Source organism: Pinus tabuliformis, chromosome 6 (assembly GCF_031772625.1).
Source record: "Pinus tabuliformis cultivar Carrire ecotype Pingquan chromosome 6, CPIR1, whole genome shotgun sequence".
Taxonomy (NCBI): Eukaryota; Viridiplantae; Streptophyta; class Pinopsida; order Pinales; family Pinaceae; genus Pinus; species Pinus tabuliformis.
The window spans coordinates 34,051,791-34,077,178 of record NC_142292.1 but is presented as its reverse complement, the minus strand read 5'-3'; the positions used below and the strand labels follow the sequence as shown (position 1 = coordinate 34,077,178).

The 25,388-nt window shown below is 37.3% G+C and overlaps 1 protein-coding gene across 2 annotated transcripts in view; it reads right to left on the bottom strand.

The window, feature by feature from the left end:
- Nucleotides 1-25,388, bottom strand: part of LOC149257082 (Prefoldin chaperone subunit family protein) — a 287,168-nt gene that overhangs the window by 136,450 nt on the left and 125,330 nt on the right. For both annotated transcript variants that reach the window (XM_089413581.1, XM_089413586.1), the window contains exon 3: nucleotides 9,900-10,001. In XM_089413581.1, coding sequence (XP_089269707.1) covers nucleotides 9,900-10,001 — 102 coding nt within the window. The remainder of the gene's footprint in view (nucleotides 1-9,899; nucleotides 10,002-25,388) is intronic.

The window sequence follows — 25,388 nt, the reverse complement described above, 5'->3', positions numbered from 1 at the left end:
CGAGCCATGAACTAAAAGATTTTAGATGAGAGTTAGCAATAACTGCATTATTGCCCTGAAAGATAGGCAATTTATCCATCCCATGGTTTGGAATATCATTGGGATAACCTTGAATGTTAGCAAAGTCACAAGAGGCGAATAGGTCCATGATGTCATGCTCAACCAAGTTAGTATAAAGCAAACGGATATCAGAGAGGGCTTCTTGTCCGAGTTTAACAAGAAGGGTACGAGAAGAGAGTCTGTGTAATCATACTCTGAAAGCCCTTTCAAGATCAAGAATAGGATTAACCAAACTGCTTGCATGTCTTCTAGTATACACTCTTGCAGAAGATAGATGAAGTGGAGTCGCCACCCAGACAAAATGTCTAACTCAGAATAACTCGAAAGCAAGGAAACAAGGACAAGGAACTTATCCCGGCAAGAGACGAGAGGAATGAGATGAATGTCAAAGAAACCAAGGACAGAAAAAACTCTATCCCCGGCAACGGCGCCAAAAAATGTTGTCGCAAAAAGTGTCGAGGCACCACGACAACGCTCAGATTGGGGGTTGTCACTCTGATCGCCAATCTCTCCGTTTCAGTTGTCTCCCTACAACAGGCTAACGGGGGTAGACCCTATGGAAAATTGGGATAAAGAAGAACTAGTTGGGAATCAACCGGTTCAAGAGACACAGCGAGGCAATCAAATACTTGATTAAGAATCAGCAAGACTTGAGATTTGATTTGGATTTTAAATGATTAATACCAGTGCCTTATGGAGTTAATGGTCTTGCTAGGTAAAATGAAAACCAAGTAATTGATTAGCTACTGTTGCTTAGGAAAATAAAATCTATTTGTAATTCCACAATAAAAATCTTTAATAATCGCTTGAAAATATTTACAAAATGTCTAGCATGTAATGAGCATTAAATGATTCAAGCAATGACAATCAATTTCACTAGATGCACAATGTTTTAGCAATTAAATTTCAAGAGATACAAATACCTTAATCAACTATGAAATTTAAAAGCTAACCAGGTCAAATCCTATAATTTAAATGATTATGCTTAATAACCCAAATCTAGGAAATTCACCACTTTCAAATAGTTAATCTTCAGATATAAAAATTTAAGCACATTTAACTATAGAGAAATGACAAATGTCACAAAAATTTACCTTGAGAGCTTACCTTAGCACAAAAGACACCAAGAAGAAATTTTAGATTGACAACTTAATTATTCCTTAAGTGAATTTTTGATGATAACTGAAGAAATTAAAATCTTTTGACGGAAAAATGAATCAAAAGAGCTAAAAAAAATAAAAAATTTAATGGGCCATTGGCCACATTTAAATTATTTAACTTTAAAGTTAAATGAAATCAAATTTAAAAATTAAAAAAAAAAAACAAATTGAAATCGAAAATCAAACTATACAAACCTAATCTACCCTAACTAAAAAAAAAGAACTAACTAAATAAAAGAATAAAGAGGAAATACCAGACTCAACGCATACATAGAAAATCGAATATTTTTGTTTTGTTGTTGTGCATGCAGGTGAGGTCGACGACGAGGAGTTGAGAGTTTGTTTGCAGGTTTGCGAGCAGATGGAAATGGACACGGTTAACGAGGAGCGGAAAGGAAAGATGGCAAAGGGAGGATGCATGTAGGTCGAGATGGATGGGAAGCGCGTTGAGGCTGGCAACTCGGCGGAGTTGTGGGAAGAGACACGTAGGGTTTGCTGTTGTGGAGGTGACGGCGAGGAAGAGAGGGACGTGTGGGATCGCTGCAAGTTGGAAGAGGGAGCAAGCGTCGAGGGTTTAAAGAATGTGTGGGCAGCGTTGAAGGCTGTGTGTACTACAATGAAGGCAGTGGGGTTACGCAGAGAGGAGGTAATGGAGCAGGGGTATGGCAACATTTGCAAAGAGCCACGAAGGATGAAAGATAGCAACAGCGTGAGAAAGGAGAGCTGCGGGGATAGAAGGGCAGTGTTATTGACTGCAGATGTGGAGATCCGTGGGGTAGCAAACAAGAATGAATGAGTGAAAGGGATCTGAGGGTTTTGGAGCAGCGGCAGACAAAGAGAGATTTCGGTGGCAGATGGAGCAATGAGGAAGCTATAGGCAGGGTTCTGCAGGCAACAACAAAAGGCTGTGAGCCTAAAAAAAATTCAAAATTTTTCAGGGAACAGAAAAATTGAACATCCCAGGCAGCAGATAAGAAAAGAAAAAAGCAACCCAATAAACCCCTAAAAATTCCACAAAGATTTCTGAATAAAATTTATATGTTCTACTTCAGATTTATTACTTGAAACCCCTGTAAAATCGTCTCCAGATAAAAGAAAATTTAAAACCTTGACTACAGAAGTAATGCCCCTGCAAGAGATGGTTTTAAGGCCAGATCTTACCCTCCAGGGCCTAGATCTGGCTTCAAAATCAAACTTCACCTTCAAATCTGCAACCTTTTCCTAAAAACACAAACACCCAGAATCCCAATATACCAAAAAAAAATTAAACTCCAGAAACCCGATGTCAGAAAAATAAAAATTACAGATCTATGCACAAGAGTAGCAGATCTATCAGATCTGGCGAGTGTGAGTCCAATTCCGCTCCCAAATCTGATAATCTGAGGCTCTTAAAAGCCAGATTTATCAATTTAGCATAGAAAAATTTTTGAAATTTTCAATTCAAATGGAGGTGCTTCGCCCAAAACCCTTCATGCATCAATAATGAAACTTCTTATGATAGGCCCGAGATTCAATCAAGTTGGGCTCTTTAGAAAATACTAATTGGGAGTTGGCTGGTCCAACTGAAAACTTCCCCGAACGCCCAATGATCTAAAAATCAAGAAGTCCCTGCACAACTCAATTCAACCATTAACATAGAGCGAGAAAACGATAATAAAATTCAGATTTAATAGAGATACCTGCCATTATATTCAGAACTTAAATTACCATTCAAACCCCAGTAATCAAGCAAGATACCTATGCTTAAATCACTCTTCATAAAGCAATCATCAATGGCTAAAAGGAAATCTATGCAAGAAAATAACACATTTTACAGCATTTCCACGAAGAATAACACCAGCAAAAATTAACCCCAAAGTCTTTCTTTATTGCTCAAAAAAAAAGGATTACAAGAGAGCTTTCACTTAGCACACGACTCAAAGATCAAATGATCTCAACTAACAAATGACCTCATATTTAAAGATAAATCTTCCAATGGCTAGTTCGAGTGATCCTTGTCAAAGTGATCTCAACCGTTGATAAGGATCAAAATTTCTTTTAATCTCATCCGTCAAAATTTTAAATATTGAGGAAATTTCGAATTTTTCAATTAAATGCATTTTAATAAATTCAAAAATTAAAATTTTGCATTAATTTCCTCAAAATTTTGACTTTGACTTAACCCCAGGGACCCAAGGCATAAAATTTAGCAAAATAATCAATTAACCTTAGTCCCTGAACCTGTTAAGATTTAATTTTTTAAAGGACCCACAAATTTTACCTCTGAAAAATTTAAATTTACCTAGGACTTAGGACCTATGAGGGGATAAATTATTTTTCTAACCCTCAAGACACTTTATATCATGACTTTTTACATTTTTTACATCTCAAGGTGGAAAACCCATTTGAAAAAACCCTCACAGACTACCCATTTCTGTGACACAAATATAATCCAGCAGACTAAGCAACTTGTAATAAAATACCCTAACCAAATAGTTAGCATTATTCCCAAATCACTTCTACACAGACTCTATCTATAACACTAGGACTCGCCTACGATCCTGGTGACAAAATTCATTCCGGCTTTGGGGTAAGGCTGAAAGAAAACTCTGCCGACCATCCGAGAATGGATTGGTGAGACAAAAAACCTCCTAGAATGTAGATCGTTACCAAAATAATAGGTTTACCTAGGAAATTACATACATAACACAGATCTGTTGAGATTATTTACATCATATATATGCAGAATGGGTTTACATTATAACATGACAACCGAGATGATGATGATAGCTGGACGACGCAGACATATCGATGACATATGGGTGTACTGCTATGGGTCGTTGACACGTGGTGGTCAATAGACTCCATTCATGATTGACAAACACCTCGGCAACAAAATTGGCCAAGAACCCAAAGTTCCATGATCGAACGAAGCACATCAATACAAAATATCATCTGATTCGACATCATGTTGAGGCCAAAACAATCCATCTTTGCCATTGTTCCACTAATGAGCAAATTGCAGACATCTTCACCAACATCCCCTCAGATTAAGGGGGGGAATGTTGACACCTAATCATAGGGATTAGGTGAACAATTGTAATTAGTGTAAATAAATAATAGAGAAAATGGAGAGTCATCAGAAGATGAACTGAACAGTCACTCCCTCTTGTATATAATAATGAATAGCCTGAACGAACAATATGATTACATTTGAGGAGTTACCTCATGGTCTAACAGCTAAAATTATATTTGGCTTGATCCACGACTTTTGGAACCTTCTAACCCAGTTTTATATTAATACCCATTAATATTTTACTTTTCCTAAGTTTAGACTTAGGAACTCCATTAAAAATATTAATTATTTTAATATCTCCCAAACCGGTTAGAATCTGCCCAAACCATTTCTGGGTCTTGGAGATCTCATGCGCTTTAGCCTCTCCACCAATTTTCATGGCTATAGCACATCAGATGCTACCCCAAATCAATAGAACATCCTCTAAAGCAGCGTAACATCTTAAGATCTCTCCTCCCACCAAAACCCAAAGACAAGTGGAGAGGAAGAGATCACAAGAGGTGAGTCTAAAATGGCTTGCAAGGCAACTCTATTTATACTAAAATGTGGAGGACAAGTGGGGGTAATTTGGTTGCTGGCCGACCTTGACGAATTGTCATATAACACAAATAAATTCATATCTCCATGAATACTTGTCGAAATCGGATGATTTTTAGATCAATCTCACACCTCTCGGCGAGAGGAATCCAAGAAAAATATCAGCTGCTATGAATAAGAAGACCCACATGGAGGTTGGCCCTAGTTGCCAATTTTAACAACATGGGACGTGGTCGCCACGACTATGTGTCTGGGAATCTAGTCAGTGATGATTTGTTTGGCTGCCTGTAGATCCTAGTCGAAGGGGTTGCGGCGGTGAGAACACTAGCTATCGGGCTATAGTGGCCACCAACCTTCTTTTTTACTTAATTCTATTTCTGACATCTTTGTTTTTGTCATTTATTTATTTTTTATTAATAATAATTCCTTTTTTATATTTGACTTTCTTTTAATCTTTTTTCTTCTTCCTTTTTTTTATGGCCAAGGGCCTGACGGCAAATTGGAGAACCTCCAATGTTTTTTGTGCCTAAAAGCCTCAATTGCAACAGCGACAAATTTGACGAAAAGTCGATGGCCAATGGCCAAGATCGGAGAATGTGGCTTTGATACCAATGTAATGAACAAAGTTTGTACTCTCCAATGATCTTCAAAACACTTGGTACACGAAGACATCCATTGATGATAAGAAACATATATTGAATTGTGTATAAATAATTGATATGAGATAATATGATGTTACAAATGAGAGCCCTCTTATATACATAGGCAGGTTCCCTTTCTCGAACAGTGATGTACTTAGAGACATGCCTATTCACTAACTATTATTGTTATATTATATATTATTTTTATTCATTTTATTCATAACAGGAACTTTTCATTAAATTAATTAATTGTACAGACTTTCAAACAACTGCAATTGGCGGTTCGGTTTTTTAAATTAACTAATTTACTGAATAAACAATATATAACCAACGATAGAGTGCATACGAACAGCAGTGGATAATAATACAAATGTTGTACAACAGAACTTTCAAAGGACTGCAGGGAAATCAGTGGTTATGTGGCTTATGTGCACGGCAGTGTTTATCAATTCATAAGGCACATGGATTGTATGGCACATGCAAATGGTACAGACTATGGCAGCAGGGTTGTACAGCTCGACTCTTGCACACTTTTTATTTTTTTATTTTGTATATTTTTCTATTTTTTTTTATTTTTTTATTTTGTATATTTTTCTGTTTTTTTCACCTTTTTGTTTTTTCTTGATTTCTGATTTTCTTATTTGCAGCAGATTATTCTTTTTTCTTTTGATTTTCTAGTAGTGCAGTAATTTTCTTTTCAATAAAATTTCTAAATTTTTGGTTGCCAAAGGCCTGATTGTAGTCAAAGACCCAAATCAAGAAAACCTTGAAAATTTGTGTGGGAAGAAAACCTCTAACAAAAGTGTGGCCAATGGCTAGGATCAGAAAACACTCTGTTATCAAATGCGACAAAGCAATCCAGGTCAGTTCACAAGGGCCCAAAATGTTTTGGAACAGAATAAAGATATCCATAAGAACGATAAATAATGTTAAAATTTGGGTACTAGAAGACAAGTGGTTCCCTAAGACTTTGATTTTTGTTGGCCTAGGGAAAAGTGTCCAAATTTATTTTTTACTTTTCTCTTAAAGTGACTTTATAAGTGGTAAAATCAATTTAATTTAAAAGTGACTTTATAAGTGGTAAAGTTACATTCTAATTTAAAAGTGACTTTACAAGTGGTAAAGTTACATTCTAATTTAAAGATGACTTTATTAAAGTGAATGAAGAATTAGAAAGTGAAAAAGTGACTATGGAAATAAAAGGCTAAGTGGGTCTTTATTTAAATGGGTGAGTTAAAAAATAGAAAGTTAAAATTAAATGCACATTTATTCTTATCCCTAGATCTAAATGAATCTTAGCCATTAGATCTTAGGGTAACCTAAAAGGTCATTTAGAGAATAAAAGGAGAAGAGAAGAGGAAAAGATCAATTCATTCTTTCATGAGCATTTGAAAAGAAGAGAAGAGAGAGCAAGGAGAAAATTTCTGAGCAGTGAGGAAGTAAAAGAGAGCAGCAAGAAGACATTTCAACAAATCTGGACAGCAGCATTTATTGGCACGCATCCCAAGGAAAAATCGTACAACAGGAGAAAGGCACAGAAATTGAGGAAGAGGGACAACAAGTTCTAGGAGCATTTTTCGAGGCCGGCCGTACAGCATTTAATGTTGTTTTTTTGCTGTAGAAAATTTTGTTTTGGCTGTTCGCTGATTGGCACAATTTTCGAGGTGGAGTTCAAGCACAGAAATCGAAATAGGTTGTAATTTGTGGTTGCTGAAATTTTTACTGTGTATTTCAGTTTCTCTATAAAAGCATTTTCAGAAATAAATAAGAGCACTCAAACTGGTTTTCCCCAAGAGTTGTAGGGGGTTTTTCCAGGGTCACATTGACCAAAAATCACTGTGTTATTTTCTATGCGTGGCTGTCATAATTTTGTTGTGTTTTAATTCTGCGATTTCAGCAGTTGTGAAATCTCTAAATTTGTGTTTTCAGAAAAATATTATCATTTCCAGATTTTAGAATTTTTATCATGCTTGGATTTAAAACTAAATGTATGGAGTGATAAGAAAAACTGATAACTGAAGTGGGGGTTGAGATTTCTTCAAGTAATATATAAAAATGTGTGAGATTAAATATGACTAGGATGATGGATTACAATGAAGGGCTTGTATAAATCCCTGAACAGGGGTGCCTTTTCACTAAGAGACATTTCCTTTCATTAAGTGTCTTTTTATTACAATATGTATATCCATTATTATTTATTATTTATTTATATTTATATTTATCTATATTAATGTTTATTACATAAAGAAACTTAAAAAAACTCAAATCTATATCTGCAAAGGGTTACTAAAGATGGAAATACATAGTTGATCGTGCTGTTTTACAGATTTCACGAACCAGGGTTAATGTCACGCTGTCTTTTTTCTGCTCTGCAATACCCTAAAGTGCCACTTTTCTATGCCAGTGTTAGGACTGTTTCTTAATCCACATGTCACAATGAGCTGAAATGATCTCCAAAATGTTTGAATGCTCTATCTATTTGGCCTATCAAGGGCATACTAATTCACTTGCTCTCTGTTCTGCATGCTAATGTCCAGGGTTGTCTTTGTCAGTCATGATCTGAAAAATGCTTTGATGTGCGACATGCTCTTGCAATGGTGATGATATGGTGGCAAAGTTTATTTATTTTGCATCGTTTCCTCTGGTCCTGAGTTTAAATCTGAGTATAATCTAAGAAACTAACAGCAAACTGGGTGTCATGATATCCTGTCATTGCTGGGTATATTCCAAGTTTGATCGTTCTCTATAGGTAACTTTATTGGGTGGTTGTTATTGGTATGCTGCATAACTACAGAATAAGTTGAAGGTATACCTGAAGGAGTTATTATGATCATTGTGTCCTAGATCTAGCATCAAACAGTTCTGTTATAATGGTTTCTGAAAACTGAAATGGATACATTTTTCATACAGTGACACTTGCAGTCTCAGCATTGTTATTTCTGAGTTGGTCTAAAGTTTGACAATGTTATCTATGCTATGGTGACACTCTGTATCCTTGTCACATGATTGTTAATGCTTGATATTTCTACTTCTGATCTATGAAAAACCCACTCCATGAATTCAGATGATAATACAATAAAGGGCTCTTAAAACACTCCTAAATTATCGCTATTTGATCACTGAAGATGTAGAATGTCTGAGCAAGTTATTTGTGAGATACTTCATGAACAGAATCATCATATAACCTAACTCATGCTTAAGTTTTGGTAATTGTAACAGAGCTTTGGGAACATTATTGCATTGTTAAATGATCAATTATGATCACGATTCTGCCATGATACATGGAATTAAGCATGTTTGAAAAATTATGGAAGACTAAATGTCTATTTGAGTTACTAGTAGACACTCTTCAGATTTCTGATCTATTGGCAACTATAAGGGACACTGGAATAATTGTGTGATACAGGTGCATGCATATTATATGTTTGGGTTCTGTCTTATGGTGATGAATATATGATTTATAACTCATTTAAAACATAACATGTAGTCCACACTTTATTGACATAACAGTTTATGAGCACTTGAGTTTCATTTGAGCAAGAGTCATTTCATATTTCCAAGCACTACACTAAATAGTTGTTGATCAAAGTTGAAAATCATTCAACCTTATCTAATTGGCAATTCAGTACTTTCCTGGCATCATATTTTTCTTGAATACCAAGTTGCCTTAGTCAAAGCCTAGCTAGATGACCTCACCTTTCCTAGTACTAAACCTAGCTTAGCCTGTCTCTTAGGAAAACCATCCTTAGGATAGGAAACCCTTTCCTTACCCTTAAAGTGAGAGGCAAGGCCACTGAGTTGACAATGGGTGGCTTGCCTGAGTTGCTCTTTGGCTCTCCCACTAGGATTAGGACTTTTACCTTTAGGCAAGAGTTTGAGTTGCAACAAGATCCCTGCAACATTTATCACTGTCAACCTAAAAACCATATGGGACATCACAAAATGCGACCTCCATAACAATGAAGTTTGACTAATGTAAAAGTTTTGAAGCCTCCAGGTAAACTTGGTATTGAGGAAGAAACTAATCTAACCTACCCAAAAAGCAAGTAAAAGGTTCAAAGGATTATCATTTATAATTCTAATCTACTAGGGAGTTACAGATAAAGAAGAAGAACCCAACCAAATTAAGCTGCATCGAGAAACAAGTGCATATTCCCAATGGTCATGGTTGAATTATGAACATCTTAATGCATTTCCAGCAAATAATCCAAGATCAACAGAAATATAAACAAAAGCATAGTTAGCATATGGATATTGAGGACGGAATCGAAATTTAAAAATCAAAAATTTCGTTTTCAACAAAATAAGTGGATTCATAGCATCACATTAAAATGGAAATAAAATTTAGAATATGTTTTGTTTATTACTAAATCAACAAACAAATAGACTAGATATGCAAAATACAAGAGATACAAATAGAGTTTTCAACATTTTTCATGAACATACACATCTGCCTGTACATAGACTTCAGAACCCAAATTCACCATTGTTCGAAGTCTTGTCAGTCCATTGCTCTCCAGCATTTGAATATTCGTTTTCAGGTCAGAGCTGTGAAAAGTCAAGTTATCAATTTGTTTGAATTCTCTTAATCATTGTCACAAATTATTCTAGAAATTTTATGCTCATGTAAAACTATGTAGTTGTATTCCTTGTAACCATTAACTGCAGGAGTTGCTTCAACATTTCCAAACTATACCAACAGGATTGGTCTTAAATGAGCGAAAATTAATGTACCTCATCTGATAACAATGGGTCTCGACAATATTTGCATGCATTTATATGTTTATTAACTATTCAGGATATTATGTATATAAAATAACATCACTAATAATAATATATATATACCTAGACTACAGGACCTAGGACATTAATATAATTATTAAAAGGTATATTCATAAAGACATAACTTCATGTCAAAGGTCACCATAAGAATAACATCAATAATAATATAATAAATATACAAAGACCACAGGACCTATTACCCCTCATGTCAGCTGGGGTACATAAAAACTTTTGCAATATTTATCACCACCATTTTAACTCCAAGGGTCACAAGTCAAAAGCAATGTAAAAACAAGGTGAGACCCTATATTAGGTATCCTAGGCCCTGTGTCTTGTCACTAAGTCTATAACTTCTTGCTTTGGTCAGACCATGGTTGGTCCCTTGAGGTTTGCTTCAGGTTCCTTTCATCTTATATAGGATTGGAGGGCCTTAAGTGAGCTTTCTTGAGGACTCATGGTTTTATGGGAGCATTGATCTGTAGGGGTGATCACCAATGTATGGGCCAGTCCAACCGCATCAAGGTGCACCTATCTCTTACCACATGGTTATCGTCTATAGAGTTTGTAGGGGGCCTTGGCCTTGGTGTAGTATTCATCAAATAGCTCTCATGCATGGTAATCTCATTTTTAATTATGATTCCCAATGCAATGTGCTCCTGGTGATCAAAAAATCAACTTGGTTTTAGATTGTTCAGGGTGATGAAAGGATTCCATACCGCATTCTAGTTCTCCAATCAGAGGTGGCAATCGCCAGTTACAGCTTGATCAAACTTGGTCAACAAGACAAAACAAGTTTAAGAGAAGATCTTCAGCGAAAATCACAAGATAAATCATTTGTCGACGCGTTTCAAACCAGCTAGTGTGGTTCATTGTCAGGACAATTTGAAGAGACAGATCTAACTTAGCATGTTAAATAGTATGAGCAGAGTCTCCAACGACTATTTGGATTAACGGCTACTTTTGACCTTAGGACCAGAGTCAAAAAAGGCCGGGCAATCTCAATAGAGATGACGGCTGGAAGAGCAGTAGTTGTTGGATCCCTGCCCTTTCTTCCTAGTCTTGCTTTTTCGTTCTTTCGTTGTTTCCCTTACTTCTGAGGATTTCTTCTCTTGGAGCCTTATCTCTTCCTTCTTCCCAGGGCTTCTCCCTTTAGTTGCTCGTTTGATTTTTTTTTTTTAGTATGTCCTCGTTATGTATTTATTCATTTTATCATTACTTTTTACTTTTACTTTTATTTTTATTCATTTATTTACTTATTTTTATTTTTAATTTTTTAATTTTATTTTTTTTTTTTTTTATTATTAATATTATTTTTTTTAATTTTATTATTACTATTATTATTATTATTATTATTTAATTATTATTATTATCATTTTTATTTTTATTTTATTTATTTATTTTTTTATTTTTTTTAAGTTAATTTTACTTTCCATTTAATATTTTTATTAATTAACTTACTTCTATGTATATTACTTTTTATTCTATATATATATATATATATATATATATATATACATTTATTCCCCTTTTAAATACTAATTAACCTATAATTTTTAATACATTTTTAACTAACCATTAACACCTTTAAATTATTTTATATATTTATATTTAATGGTCACCTAATATAACTAATTGCCATTAAATTATAATAATTTTTTACTTTGGTCCTAAGGTCAAAAGTAGTTGTTAATCCAGATAGCCGTTGGAGACTCTGCTCATACTATTTAACATGCTAAGCTAGATCTGTCTCTTCACCTTGTCCTGACGATGAACCACACTAGTTGGTTCGAGACGCGTCGACAAATGATTTATCTTGTGATTTTCGCCGAAGATCTTCTCTTAAACTTGATATGGATCACAGAAGCCTCAATTCAACAAGACAAAACAAGTTTCCTAGTGGAAACACAAGGGAAGCATTGGGAAAAATGCTATGTTGCATGAAACTTCAAAGAACCCGGCGTTTTGGGCTGTACCCGTACTCGAAACTCTGAAACTTGGCAGAAACTCGACCATCATGTAATCATCTATTAGAGTTAATATAGACTTGTTTTTCCTTTTAAATTGTCATCTATGGGTCTTATTCCCTTTTTTCTTACAAGATAATGTGTTATTCACTTATTATATATATATATATGACGTTTCGGTCAACGTTTCCATTTTTGGGAGGTGACGTTTCTAAACATCCCCGTTTCGGAAACTCTGAAATGTTTCGGCGTTTCGTGCAACTTAGGAAAAATGATGCATGCATTATGTCAAAAGTGATCTACTTAACAAAAGGAACAAAGCCCATTTTTCAGATTTTCCAAATCCTCGAGGTCATTAGAGATCATCCACTTGGGTGTGATGACATGGCAAGACAAGTTTCTAGGTGGCATAACCAAGGCATACTTTGTCAAAATTTGACATGTAATATATCAAAATTGGTCTATAGAACCAAAAGAACAGAACCCATGTATTGGTTTCTCCAAATTCCAAAGGGCATTAGAGATCAAGCACAAGGCATGATGACATGGAAGACAATGGTAATGTGACAATGCAAGGCATAATTTGGCCAAACAAAGCAAGACCTAAATGAAATCATGACGAGTTACAACAAACCTAGGTGATAGAGTTGGAAAATTCATCAAGGTGTCGTAAAACTAGAAGAAGGTGGTCAAGTTTGAGTTAGTAAAAGAAAAAGTCAACTCAAACTAACCATTGGACAAGTCAACTAGCCATTAGAGGGTCTAACTAGTTGTTAGAGACTTCATCGGCCAAGTAGTTGAATAATGGACCAAGAAAATAGTCGTTAGAAGACATTGTTCCTCCAAATTGTTAATTGTAGGGCTAAATAGTTCTCTATTGTAGCTAAATGCATTTTTTTTACTTTTTGCAACAATTTACACATTTACATTCACCCCATATCAACATAAACAATCATATAGAGAGAACACATAAACAATGCAACAGAACAATAAGGAACAATAAAAGAAAAACATACACAATAGAGACACCAGGATTTAGGTCAGAGACCAGGGCAAAACCCCACAAGGGTAAAACCCCAAGAATCAATTCTTCTTCTGCTTTGGATATTCATCAAATGTTCAACTGAGATTCAATGCACAAATATAACAAGACACAAGTCTTTCATCATTGAATACATTAGGCCTCCTAGGCCCTGTTACCCACCACTAGTGGGCGACAGCCATAGGAGAAATTTTTCTCCTAAGGCCCATATATGAGCCCCTTGTATCATTAAGGAACCAATGATTGTCCCAACCCTTGGTGGGCGATGAAATGCCCAACCTTAAGGGGGTACTCACTACTATATCTCACACATAATGCTCTCATTCCTTGGAGCCTCGAGCAGTTATAAAAAAAAAAATCAAAAAAAGGCAAAAGGCATATGCAAAAGGGTGGAAACACAAATGTCAGGGTAACTCATGTACCACAATTGCTCTCTCCTTCATCTATACGCCCATGTGTGTGCTTCCCTCATCATTGCTACACTTGTACCATGGAATTTCACTTGGAGCCTCCCCTGATGCCCCCAATCCATTCCATCATTATGTCAAATGACCCCTACCATTTGAGGGATGTACAATTGACCTGTCACTCCCTTGGAGGTTCAAACCACCTAATAGGGTCCTTGATTAACCCCTTACTTGCACCTGGGGACACCTACACATTCTAGAGCACATTATGTAAGGGCATGCCACTATGAAGTATCCACTTGGTCCCATGATTTGTAAGCTCATTTACTCAATTGCACCAACGAACCATTGTGCTCGAAGGTGAGGAGATGCATTGGATCTTATACAAGATTACAAATGGATCTTCACCTTAGGGTTTGGTCTCCCTATACGCGGTCAAATCCCTCTAGAGGGTCATATCGGCATTTGTAGGGTGTACATGACAGGGGCCTCCACTATAGCAGAGAGCAGATAGCCATGTCGTGGGATCCTTCAGCACCATTCATTGCTCGCTCGTGTCTGACTTATTTGATGATGATGATCCAGGACCACCTTGCTAAGCTGGCTACACACTTGCACCACACACTTAGCAGTTGATCCAGGGCCTAGATGGGATTTTGTCTCACCATTGGAGACAAGGGAGGGCTTGCATCATTGTTCCAGCCCTTTCAATTGGGATACATGCTTGTTCGATCTAGCCTCTCTTGAGCCTTTCCTAAGGAGCACCTTACCTTGCTTCGAAAGCAAGCAAGCCAATTATTTGAGTCTCTCTTGTGAATGGACCTTAGGAATCACTCTATATCCTATCATTGACTTATCCCTCCTAGTGATTTCCTTTATACTGGCAGTCCTCCCATCCGTGAAAGTCTGTAAAGAGCAAGGGACATCGACTGAGGTGACAGTGGGTCATTGTCCCATTGTTTCCACTTGGCCTAGTAGTTGCCCCTCTAGAACCCCTCCTAGGACCCCTGCTAGATTGAGCGGTAATGGGCCTAACTCAAGATCATACAGGATCCTCATAAGATGGCAGCAAACAAGTCTATCTCAAAGGCAATCACATGACCTTTGATAGGGTTGCCTCTATATCACTGTAAGAAGCATATCTCTTTATCTCAAGTAGTCACGGCCATGGTCCTATCAATCACTGTCACAAGAATAAGAATCATTACCCAAACCCAAACATCATTGTTATACTTCTCTGTCATAAGCACATTGTTATACATCTATATCACTATCATAAAGGTACTGCCATACAACGACATTGCCACACATCTCAATCATAAGGACACTACTATATATCTCAGATATCATTTTCATAAATGCTGCCATACATCAATGTCAACTCACTACCATATATCATTGGCATAAGGACTGACATACATCTATGTCATATCATATGTTATTATCATAAGCATTGCCATGCATCAATATCAACTCATTGTCATACAGTCATATGCATAGAAGATTAGGTCACACAAATACTTCTCATATGGTTGCTAAAGTAGGCCGCCTAGACCTCACAAAGGCCACAAAAAATCTAGCCTTGAAAGTCACACAAACAACACTCTAACTGCAGAGGATTAGGGCCGCGCCAGAATAAGTCACAGGAACCGCTTATACAATCCACTAAAACTCACTAGAAAAGACCTCATATTCACAAAAAGACCGCATATAAATAGGACAAGAAAGCTGCATATACTCACATAAATGGAGCGCATATTTTCACAGAAGAAGGTCGCAAATAGGGTAAAGGTAGGACACATAAAATACCACAGACAAGGGTGAACAATATGCCACCATTAGGCCGCAGTAGATGCCATCATAAGGGCCGCAGAGATGTCACAGTTAGGGTTGCAAAGATGCCATAGATAAGCCTCATAAATACCACAATTAGGGCCGCAACTATGTCATAAATAAGTCGCAGAGATACCACAATTAGTGTCACAATTAGGGCCGCATATATCACAAAAATAGGCCACATAAACAACAAAATAATAGGTCGCATTAGGATGAGACTAGACCGCAGAAGTACAGAGATTGGGCTACATTATATTTACAGAGAAAGGACACAGTAGGCTACAAATGATCTACAATAGAGGGTTGCATACAAGGACAGAGATAGGCCGCATAAGGAACTCCAAAGAAACCTCAGAAATACATGAAAGAAAGACTCATTTTGGACGTTGGAACAGAACATCTCTTCTCATTGAAACCTTAGACCAAGAAGACCAAATTGAATGTTAAATGGAGGATAGGTGCCAATTTATAATTGATCCTCCATGCAAAAGGTCACGACCATTAGGGCAAGCCAACTTGATTATTAAGAGGCTAACTTGAATTTTTGGATGGAGAACATAAATTTGAATTGCTAATAAATGCCTTGATATTACAGCCGACGAAGATGCTTGCTCAAACAATTGTCACGTCAAATAATCTTGAGAGGAGTGCCAAACAATAATATTCCTTTGTCTGAGTTAAATTATCTTTTGGGGCAAGATGGATTTTCCGAGGGGTGATTGGGTTTCTCTTGGGAAAATTTATCCCATAGTTGCCCCAAATTTCAACATAAATGACCAAGTCAAATTTCCTCCAAGGCAAATAAGTGGAATGTTGAGGTACTATTATGTCCCATTTTTCTTCTTGGGCCATATCGGGCCATTAGCAAGGGTATTCATGGACCAAATTGGGAAATTTGTCTAAGTCGACCCCTAGTGGGTGAATTAAAAATTATGTTGCAATATTTTATGAATAATTTACTAAGCATCCAACTTGTGAACGACCAGCAAAATAATTTCTTGAAAAGTCAAAACAATTGTTTTAAAAACCAACAAGTCAAACACTTGAGCTTGCTAATCGAAGCAATAAACCCGATCTATTGGTTAGTTAGGACTAGTTAGGTACCAAACTGGCCAGTTTGGTAGCTAAACAACTGATCATGTAACAAAACAACTTAGTGCCAGTTTGGTACCTAAACAACCAAGCCTGTAAAAAACAACTCAATGCCAGTTTGGTACCTAAACAACCGAGTGTGTAAGAAAACAACTCGGTTAGGTAACTATGTGGCTCGCAACTAGACAAGACCTATGGTTTCTTTTTGTAGGTGGTTTTTTGTATCCATGGGCAGGTTCAGTCCTAAATTTGCCCCCAGTTGCACACTTTTTGTCAAAGTTCCAAGGATGCAGAGTCAGATCATCAATCATCAGTTTTATTGAGTTACTGTAAACCCATTCTGCAAATTTGTAATGTAAATCATGCTAGTAAGACCTTATATGTATGTAACAACCTAGGTAAGCCTATTATTTTGGCAAGATTTTCATTCTAGGAGGTTTTTCGTCTAACGATTCATTTGTGTTTCTAAACATGAATGGTCGGCAAAATTTTTCCCTCCAGCCTCACCCCAAAGCTAGGGTGGAATTCTTCTTCAAAGTCTTAGATGAGACCTAGTGTACTAGTCGAGTCTTATGTAATCGTGGTTTGGGAATAATTTAAGTTAATCGACTAAATTATTTTATTACAAATCACTTGTTTACTAGACCATATTGTGCCGCAGAATTTGGTATGTAATTTGAGGGTCCATACTGAACAGGTGTTCCCCCTTTGAGGGTTGAATGTAAAAATCTTATGTAAAAAATATTTTAGTGCATGGTCTCTCATACGTAGACACCATCGCTAAAATATTAGAAGGTGGAAAAAATATTAAATCCCCTCGAGTGTTAATTAATTAAATTTTCTGACAAAAATAAATTAAAATCCTAAGCCAGAAATTTAATTAATTAGAGTTAAAATTAAACGTTTACAGAAATTTAATTCTCCACGTGGAAAAATTTGTGTTTCAAAAAAATTAATTTTTAGAGGTCCTCCACCAAGGAAATATTGGAAATTTCAAGAAACATTGAACCCTTGGACCTTGGTTGTTAGGTCGAAGTCAATTTTTTTACGAAATTAGATCAAAATATTTAATTTTGAGCTAACAAAAATGGTTTAAAATAGAAATTCGAAAACTCCTCAAAAAATAATTATTTCAACAGTGGAGATTAATAGATGATCAAATATTTTTCAACCGCAGAGATTGTTTTGACGAGAATCGAACCAACTAGCTGTTATTTTTCCACTTCGAGGATTTATCTATAAATTAGAGTCATTTGTGTCAAAAGCCATATGATTTTTGGCTTAAAAAATTTAGCAGAAAAACCAATGTAACACTACCGTTCCGCTAGGAATGTTCTTATGAATCATAATAAAGACTTTGGGTTGCGATTCATGGTGTCCAGTGTTCAGTGTCCATTGATTTGTGGTATGTGTTAGGTACGGACTTTCTTATATTGTTCTTAATATTTTAAAAAAAAATGTTTTCCATTAGATGGGGATAAGATCATTCTATTGGTATATTTTGGGTTTATCTTAGGTGATCTGATTCGACATATGTCTAACAAGCTTTTCTTGAGAAAAATATATAGTGTTTGTAGGATCCCCAAACCCTTGGGCTCCAAGTTCACAAACTGTGGGCATGAACTGACCTTGTTTGGACTTCAAATATTTTTATGGTTTATTTAACTTCGCTAAGGTTGTAGCTTACATTAATTTTCCAAAGTATTATTAGCCATTTATAAAAGAAAATTTCAAAAAAAATATTTCTCAAAATTTATTTCAAAAGCCTTGTATATTTGTAAATCTTGTAAATAATTTTGTATAATATAATTTGTAAATTATTTTCTAACTGGGGTTCGGGGGTTTTAAGAATATTTGTATATATTGGGGTTTTGGGAATTTTTTATCTCCATTTTTGTAGATGAAATCAAGTGAAGGAGCTGGAATAGAGCTAGATCTAGGCCCTTGAGGATAAAATCTAGTCTCCAAAGTTTTTGCAGGGCCAACCATTAGAGAAATTGCAATAAATTTCAGATCTGGAGCCAATTAATTTTTCTGAAGTAAGGGTTTCAAGTTCCAGCCCTCCTGGGCCTGGATCCAGCTTCTCCAAGGCAAGTGTCTTCCTCTTTAGCCATGCATCACCTTTTCTGGCCTCCCGGAGGCCTACGTCACCCTCCAGGCCTCTCGGCCTTCCTTCCTTGGCCCATCGCTGAGGTTTTAGGACCATTTTTTACCAAGCGATGGCCTTTGAAGGCCTCGACCTCCCTCATTGACCCTAGAGCTACTTTTAGAGATAGTCGTGGGCTTTTTAAGTCCTTTGTCGGCCTCTTCTTCCTCCGTCCTCCTTTCGGCCTCCTCTCTACCCTTCACTCTCCCTTTTTTGGCCTCTTTTGACCCCTTCTTAGCCCTCATTCAGCCTCTAACCCTAGCCGCTAGCCCTTAGAGGGTTCTCTCCCTCCAACATCAATCCTTCTTGGCTTTCTCCCGCCTTCGTTGCCTCTTCCTTGGCCTCCTAGGCCCTCTCTTGCCCAACGCTAGCCCTACTGGCCCTAGCGTGGCCCTCTTTTGGCCCTAATTTGACCCCTGCCTATTTCTGAAAATTTTGAGACCGAAGCTTGGTGGGTTTTGCAGGAGAAAGTGGCTCAAAATTCCCACTGTTTTGTTACAGCTGTAATTTTATTTCATTGGGCCTTGGGTTTTCTCTCTAAACCCTCATTTTCCCACTGTTTTGTTACAGCTGTAATATTTATTTCATAACAATGATATAAGTGCCCTAAAATCATAACTAAGTGGCCTAAACTCATCAAAATTTTCATAATAGATTTTTCCTAAATATTTGGTCATTTGGGCATTGACCATCTATTTAGCTTGCTGAAATATGTCTGCATAACTGTAAAATCAGATCTGATATTTTCTTAATATTGCATTTTAAAAGGTTAAAACAATCAATTTTCTCAGTTTGGCAAGCTTACTCTAAGTTTTGGGCATGATTTGGCACTTGTTGTAGCATCAATAGCTCACTAATTGTCCATTTTATTTACTATTGTAACAAGTCATTTCAGATCTGATATATGCTGAACATAACATCTTAAGAGTGTTGAGAACTCATAATTTCATATTGGCTAGCTTGTTTTAACACGTGGCAATTATTGGGCACAACTTGGCATACACCATCACATTGATAGCTCATTAATTTCTCTGTTGTCATAAGTACCTTCAGATCTGATATAACATCAAATAATTCCTCATAAGTGGTTTTCATTGTTTGATGCTCTAAGTTACCCATTGTGGAGAACATTTGTTGCTTAAACATTGGAATCTAACATTTACTTGTCTTGTGTTAGCTATAAAAATTGTTAAAACTTTGCACTAAGACATCCACACATCTAAGTTCTAATCTTCTAATCTTGTTGATGAGTTAAATTAATTTTGGCATTTGAAATCTAATTGGCATTGTGACATTGGCATAAGATAATTATTGGAATATCTTGAGTAACTGTGATTAGCATCTTGTGTGGATAATTGCCCTAAGTTCCTTCAATTGTTATCAATGATTAAGTATCTTGTGGATTGATTTATTGTTGGCACTAAGTTATTTGGCACTTGTTTGTGAGATTGCATACGATTTATTGTTAAGGACTCTTACCATTACGGGTTAACCATAACTTAAGTACTTAAAGACTAAATTTATCTTAACAAAGGACCTCATTCATAAATTATAATCATTGCATAAAGCATCCTAGTCTTAGTCTTGCACATAATAACTTACCTCCAAGCATAAGCTTGGCTGATAGACTCCTAGGACAACCATTTCTCGTTTAGCTTGAGGGATTTAGCCCTCTCTACTGGTTAAAACACTGACCTTGCAGTCGTTAGAGCCATAGCCTCTACAGTGTCGGAGGCAATGGGTGGTTGGAACACAAGGGGAGGTATTGTTAATCAAACCTGTGCTTGCTACCTGTTGGCTTCCATCCCACAACCTATTATAGTAGTCAAAAGCAAGCTTAGTCTTTTCTATTATTTGGTAAATTTGTAAAATATTGATATGATCTCATTGAGATCAAGTCAATATGGTATATTTAAGTTTGAGTGGCAAATAAAATCAAGTTGTCAATAGTTTAAAAAGGATTTGGGTTTAATAAGTTTAGGGAAATATGTATCCTAATGTCATTAGGGAAAGTGGGTCGTTATTCTTTCATCATTGAGACAAAATAGTGGTGTCAATCTAGTCAGTTTTGTTGTCAAGTCAAGCCTATGTTATGACAGCACCCTTCAGTACAATGGTTATGAGACATATTTTGATTTCATAATTCAAGTTTCAAATCGCAATCACAATTCTTGAAGCAAGGTTTAAACCATCTGTAGAGTTTAATGACTTGTTGTAGCATCCAAATACCGATGATTTACTCTTTGTTCGACCAAAAGCCTTCAAGACATCAATTGGAATTCTTTGTGCTAAGTCTGAAGGGGAGTTGCTACGCTCTCAGACATCCGTTGTGCTTCAAATTGGAGACTTCCTTGTGCTATGCTCTCGGACATTCATTGCGCTTCTGCAAAATTGGAGACTTCCTTGTCCAACAATCACTCTCAAGTTCCAAAACTTTATTCTCTAAGGTAATTCACGTTGTATGTTGTCGGTTTCATCTCTAGTAATCGAGAAGAATGCCCAGAAGAGATTGCATCGCTCATAAACTTGAATGCATTGTACTTTCTCATTGCGTCTATGCTTTTGAATTTCCAATGTAGATAAAAGCAACAAACCACTGCATTTGGGTCTGAGAGTTGATTTTACTGTCTGAATTTGTTAATATAGGGATTCACATTCAAAGTTTGCCATAAGCCCTCATCTAAAGCCCTAATTCCATAATTGTTACACTGTTGTTGCGCTAAATTGTTAAGCACGGTAATTGCACTAAGAAACCCTAGAATTCATCTTTTGTTGTGAGTCATGACAACACCAAACAGAAAGAAACACAAAGGGGGAGACATAGTCAGGTTTGAGCAACAAGACCTTGCCTTGATAAACTTAGATCCAGCAATCAGGGTTACTTTTGAACAAACTAGCTGGCATCAGTTGACCAAAGAGTTCGCTTTGAACTTCACTGGAGTAGATGTTAAAGTTGGAGAATTGAGTTTTCTAGTGTCAAATGTTAGTATTTCAGTTGCTACAGATATTCCTCTACAAGGAGAACAGTGGTTCAAGGGCATGCCTCTAGACATAGTCAACTACAAGGATTTCTTAAAGCCAAAGTACAAAAACAAGGAATATGGAGCTATTGTGTCAAGGGAATATCTGCTAGAACCCTACAGCAAACTTCTTAAGGTCATCCAGAGATATTTCACTTGTGAAGGCTGATTTTGGAGAGTTTATCAGTATCATTTCAGGTTGTTGATGCATTTCACACGAAAAAGACCTTTACGTCTGCCTTTCTACTTGTTTAGAAGCCTTGGTAAGATGGCAGATAAGGTTCAAGGTAAGCAAAGTCAAGTAGAGACCTGTCTCTTTCATTTCTCTTTGACTAAATTGTTAGTGGTGGAAGAATTGAGAAAGAAGAATCAGTCATGGCAAGCATTCCTGGATTCATCCAACTTGACAGTTGAGTTTCCAAATAGCCCTTGGAGTAAAAAGGATACACCTTCATCTATGGCGAAGGATGTTCCATCAGCAGTGGAGAGCTCAGTAAAAAGGCCACCAACTTCAGTTGATCCATCAAACAAGAAAAAGGGTAAGAAACTTCATTTTTCTCCTGAGGTGGTGGAGGTTCCTAAGAAACCAATCACAAGATCTGCTGCGAAGAAATTGCCCATGGAGCAAACACTTGAACAGCCAACTGAAGTTATAGATACCATACTAGAGGATGTTGTTTTAGATGACAAGGATAAGGAGATTGTAGAGCTGCAAGAACAACTGAAAAAGGCTAACTTAGTCATTGCCCAGCGACAACATGACAATAAGGAGTTGAAAAAGATTTTTTTGGAGAAGACACCTAAGATTGATGAAATAGAACCAATAATGTGTGAAAATTCCCACACTAAAGGAACCCCTACCGCAGCAAATATGAATCTACTTCACCTACTTGATTTTTAAATTACAATCACCAAGTTATTCTTTTGAATGTTGAAGCAAATTACTCTTGCAGCCTACACTAATTAAATATTTGATCTCATGAAACAGAAAACAAATCAAAGAACAAGATACATAAGACACTTATTTTTGGACACAATAGTCCCCAGAAAAACCCAATGCAGGAAAATCGGTGCAGCAGTTCTGAGGGTTTATTATTATGCAGGAGAAATATCTAAATACAAATCTAGGATGCTCATCTTAGAAATCCTTTACAGAGAAAATACTGGTGGAAAATCTGAGTGAGTTTTATCTCACTTCACCCAACAGAATTCTGGCTGATCTGGCAACAAAACTGCCTAACCCCAACTACTTCTACGCTATCCCTATGTAAGCCCTGCGTCAACCTTTCTAGCTCTACGTCAGCCCTGCATCAGCTCTTCTGCCCTCTGCTTCAGCTATCCCGGCTATTCCTGCAGTTCCAACTTCTGTGTGACAGGCAGCTTCCTCGTCTGCGTTGGCCCTTCTGCCTCTGCGTCAAGGCTGCGTGGGCCTATACTGGCCCAGCATCAACTCTCTCGGCTACTACGTTGCCTCTCTACAAGCTCTCTCCACCTCTCTGTCAATATTCTCTGGAAATCCCTTCTCCCAGATTCTCTCTACCCCTTTGCTGCTGAATGATCACTTAGTTCGAATTTCTTAGCTTCTTAGCCACAGAAATCGAACTCCAGATCAATTTGTTCTCTCTATGTGTGTTTCCAAATGAACCCCAAGCCTCCATTTTATACTTTTCCTATTGAGTCTTCAAGGGCTGAGATTAAGTCTCTAATCAATAGCTAAGATTAAAACATGATTTGATCTGCCTTCTAGATCATCCTCACCCATATTTTGATTAATACCTATTAATATTTTAATTTCCCTTAGTTTAGACTAAGGAACTCCATCAAAAATAATAATTATTTTAATAAAATACAATCCGGGTGGAATTTCACCAAATGGTTTATGGGTTCTTTATAACTATGTGCCTTAGCCTCTCCGCCAATTTTCAAAACTAGAGCAGTTCCAGTGCTACCAAAAACTAACACTCCCTCTTAGCGAGGAAAGCTCTCTAGCAACAATGTCCTCCTGCATGCTGCTCTGTTTCTTAAGCACCTCCTTTCTGCATTGTTGTTGCCACCAACATTGTAATACTGCTGCCCATTACACTACCATTGTTGCATCTGTACTATAGTTCCCTCTCAAACGTTGCATCTGTTATGCTACTAGCACTGCCACTGCTAACACTGCATTTGTATTGCAACTCAGTTGTTGAGAGAAGCAACTGAAAAAACATCCAAAATTCACTAAACTTAACTGTGTTTAGCATAATACAATGAATGTTGGAATTTGACTGCTACTACCCCTCTGAATCTTCTACACTATTGCTGAATTTTGCATTGTTGCCAACCTTGCTATGCTTTGGTCAGTCTTTGGTCCCAAGCTACTGCATCTGTCCTCCAAACAATCCACGACATCACCTAACACCAAGTCCATCTTGCTACAACTGAATCTTGGGCTCCCGTAGCAAGGAATTGATCCAAGGGGTGGACTCCTCAAGGATCCTGCCCACATGTAGTCCTCCCAACTACAGCTCAATATCGCCCCATCTCCCTCCTAGAGATGTGTGGGCACTCATGGCATACTCTTCCTCGTCTATCTTCACGGCTGCAACCTTTGGATCATGCTTCTCATCCTTATCCTTTTGCTTCAAAGGACACTGAGATGCAAAGTGACCCATCTCGCCACATTTGAAACATTTCACCTTCGAAATGTCCTTCTTCCGCTTCTACTTTTGTTGTCCCTTCGATGCTAGAGCTGTGTTTTCCTCCTCCTCCTCCTTCGTCTTTGTGCCACTCCCACTGCTATCATTGAGGTAAACCTTCACTAGGTCCCTCCTTAACTCCTCCAGTTGAAGAGTCGCCCACATCTCCTCCCATGAAGGTAGGTTTTCCCTACCCAATATGCTTTGGACGAAAACTTGTCATTCATCTAAGACTCCATTCAGGGCTATCCTCACCATCGCGGTTGGCTGAGTGGACCCTACCGCAACAAGCCAGTCTTTAGTGTCCTGAAGACGATGAAGATAGGATTTGACTCCTCCTCCCTTCTACATCAATGTCCACTGCAACTTCTGTTCTAGGTACATCTTCCGTTGTTTGGAAGAGCCTTCATACAAAGAAGACAAGGCTTCCCACATCTCTCAGGTTGTATCCTTGCCCCACAAGTGTGAGACCACCAGATCTCGAACTCCATCGAGAATGAGCCTCTTTTCCTTCCCCTGCTTGGCCTTGTACTTCTTTTTTTGATCGTTGTCAGCAGGAACAGCTACAACACTTTTGACATAGGCCTCGAGATCATACTCCTCTAGAACAGCTAAGATTTTGGTCTTCCATATGACATAGTTGGAAGCACCTTCCAACCTATCCTGATCTTTGAGCCCATGCGATGCCATCTCACCCAACTATCGAATTGACTCCTCCAGTCACTGCTCAGCAAGTGAGAAATTCGAACTTTCTGGCGGAAGGTTCTGTGAGGAGAAAATTCCCCTTCTATGTGTCTTCGTTCTCTTCCAGCAAATTTCTGCATTGGCGAAAACTGCGCCCTTCAAGCACTGCGCTGACGCTCTGCGTCACTCCCTATGCCTCTGCAAACTTACGAACTGGAAATCTTACCTCTCTGTCGTCTCACTCAGAGAGAGATTTCCTCTGATCTACTTCCCGGCAAGGACTG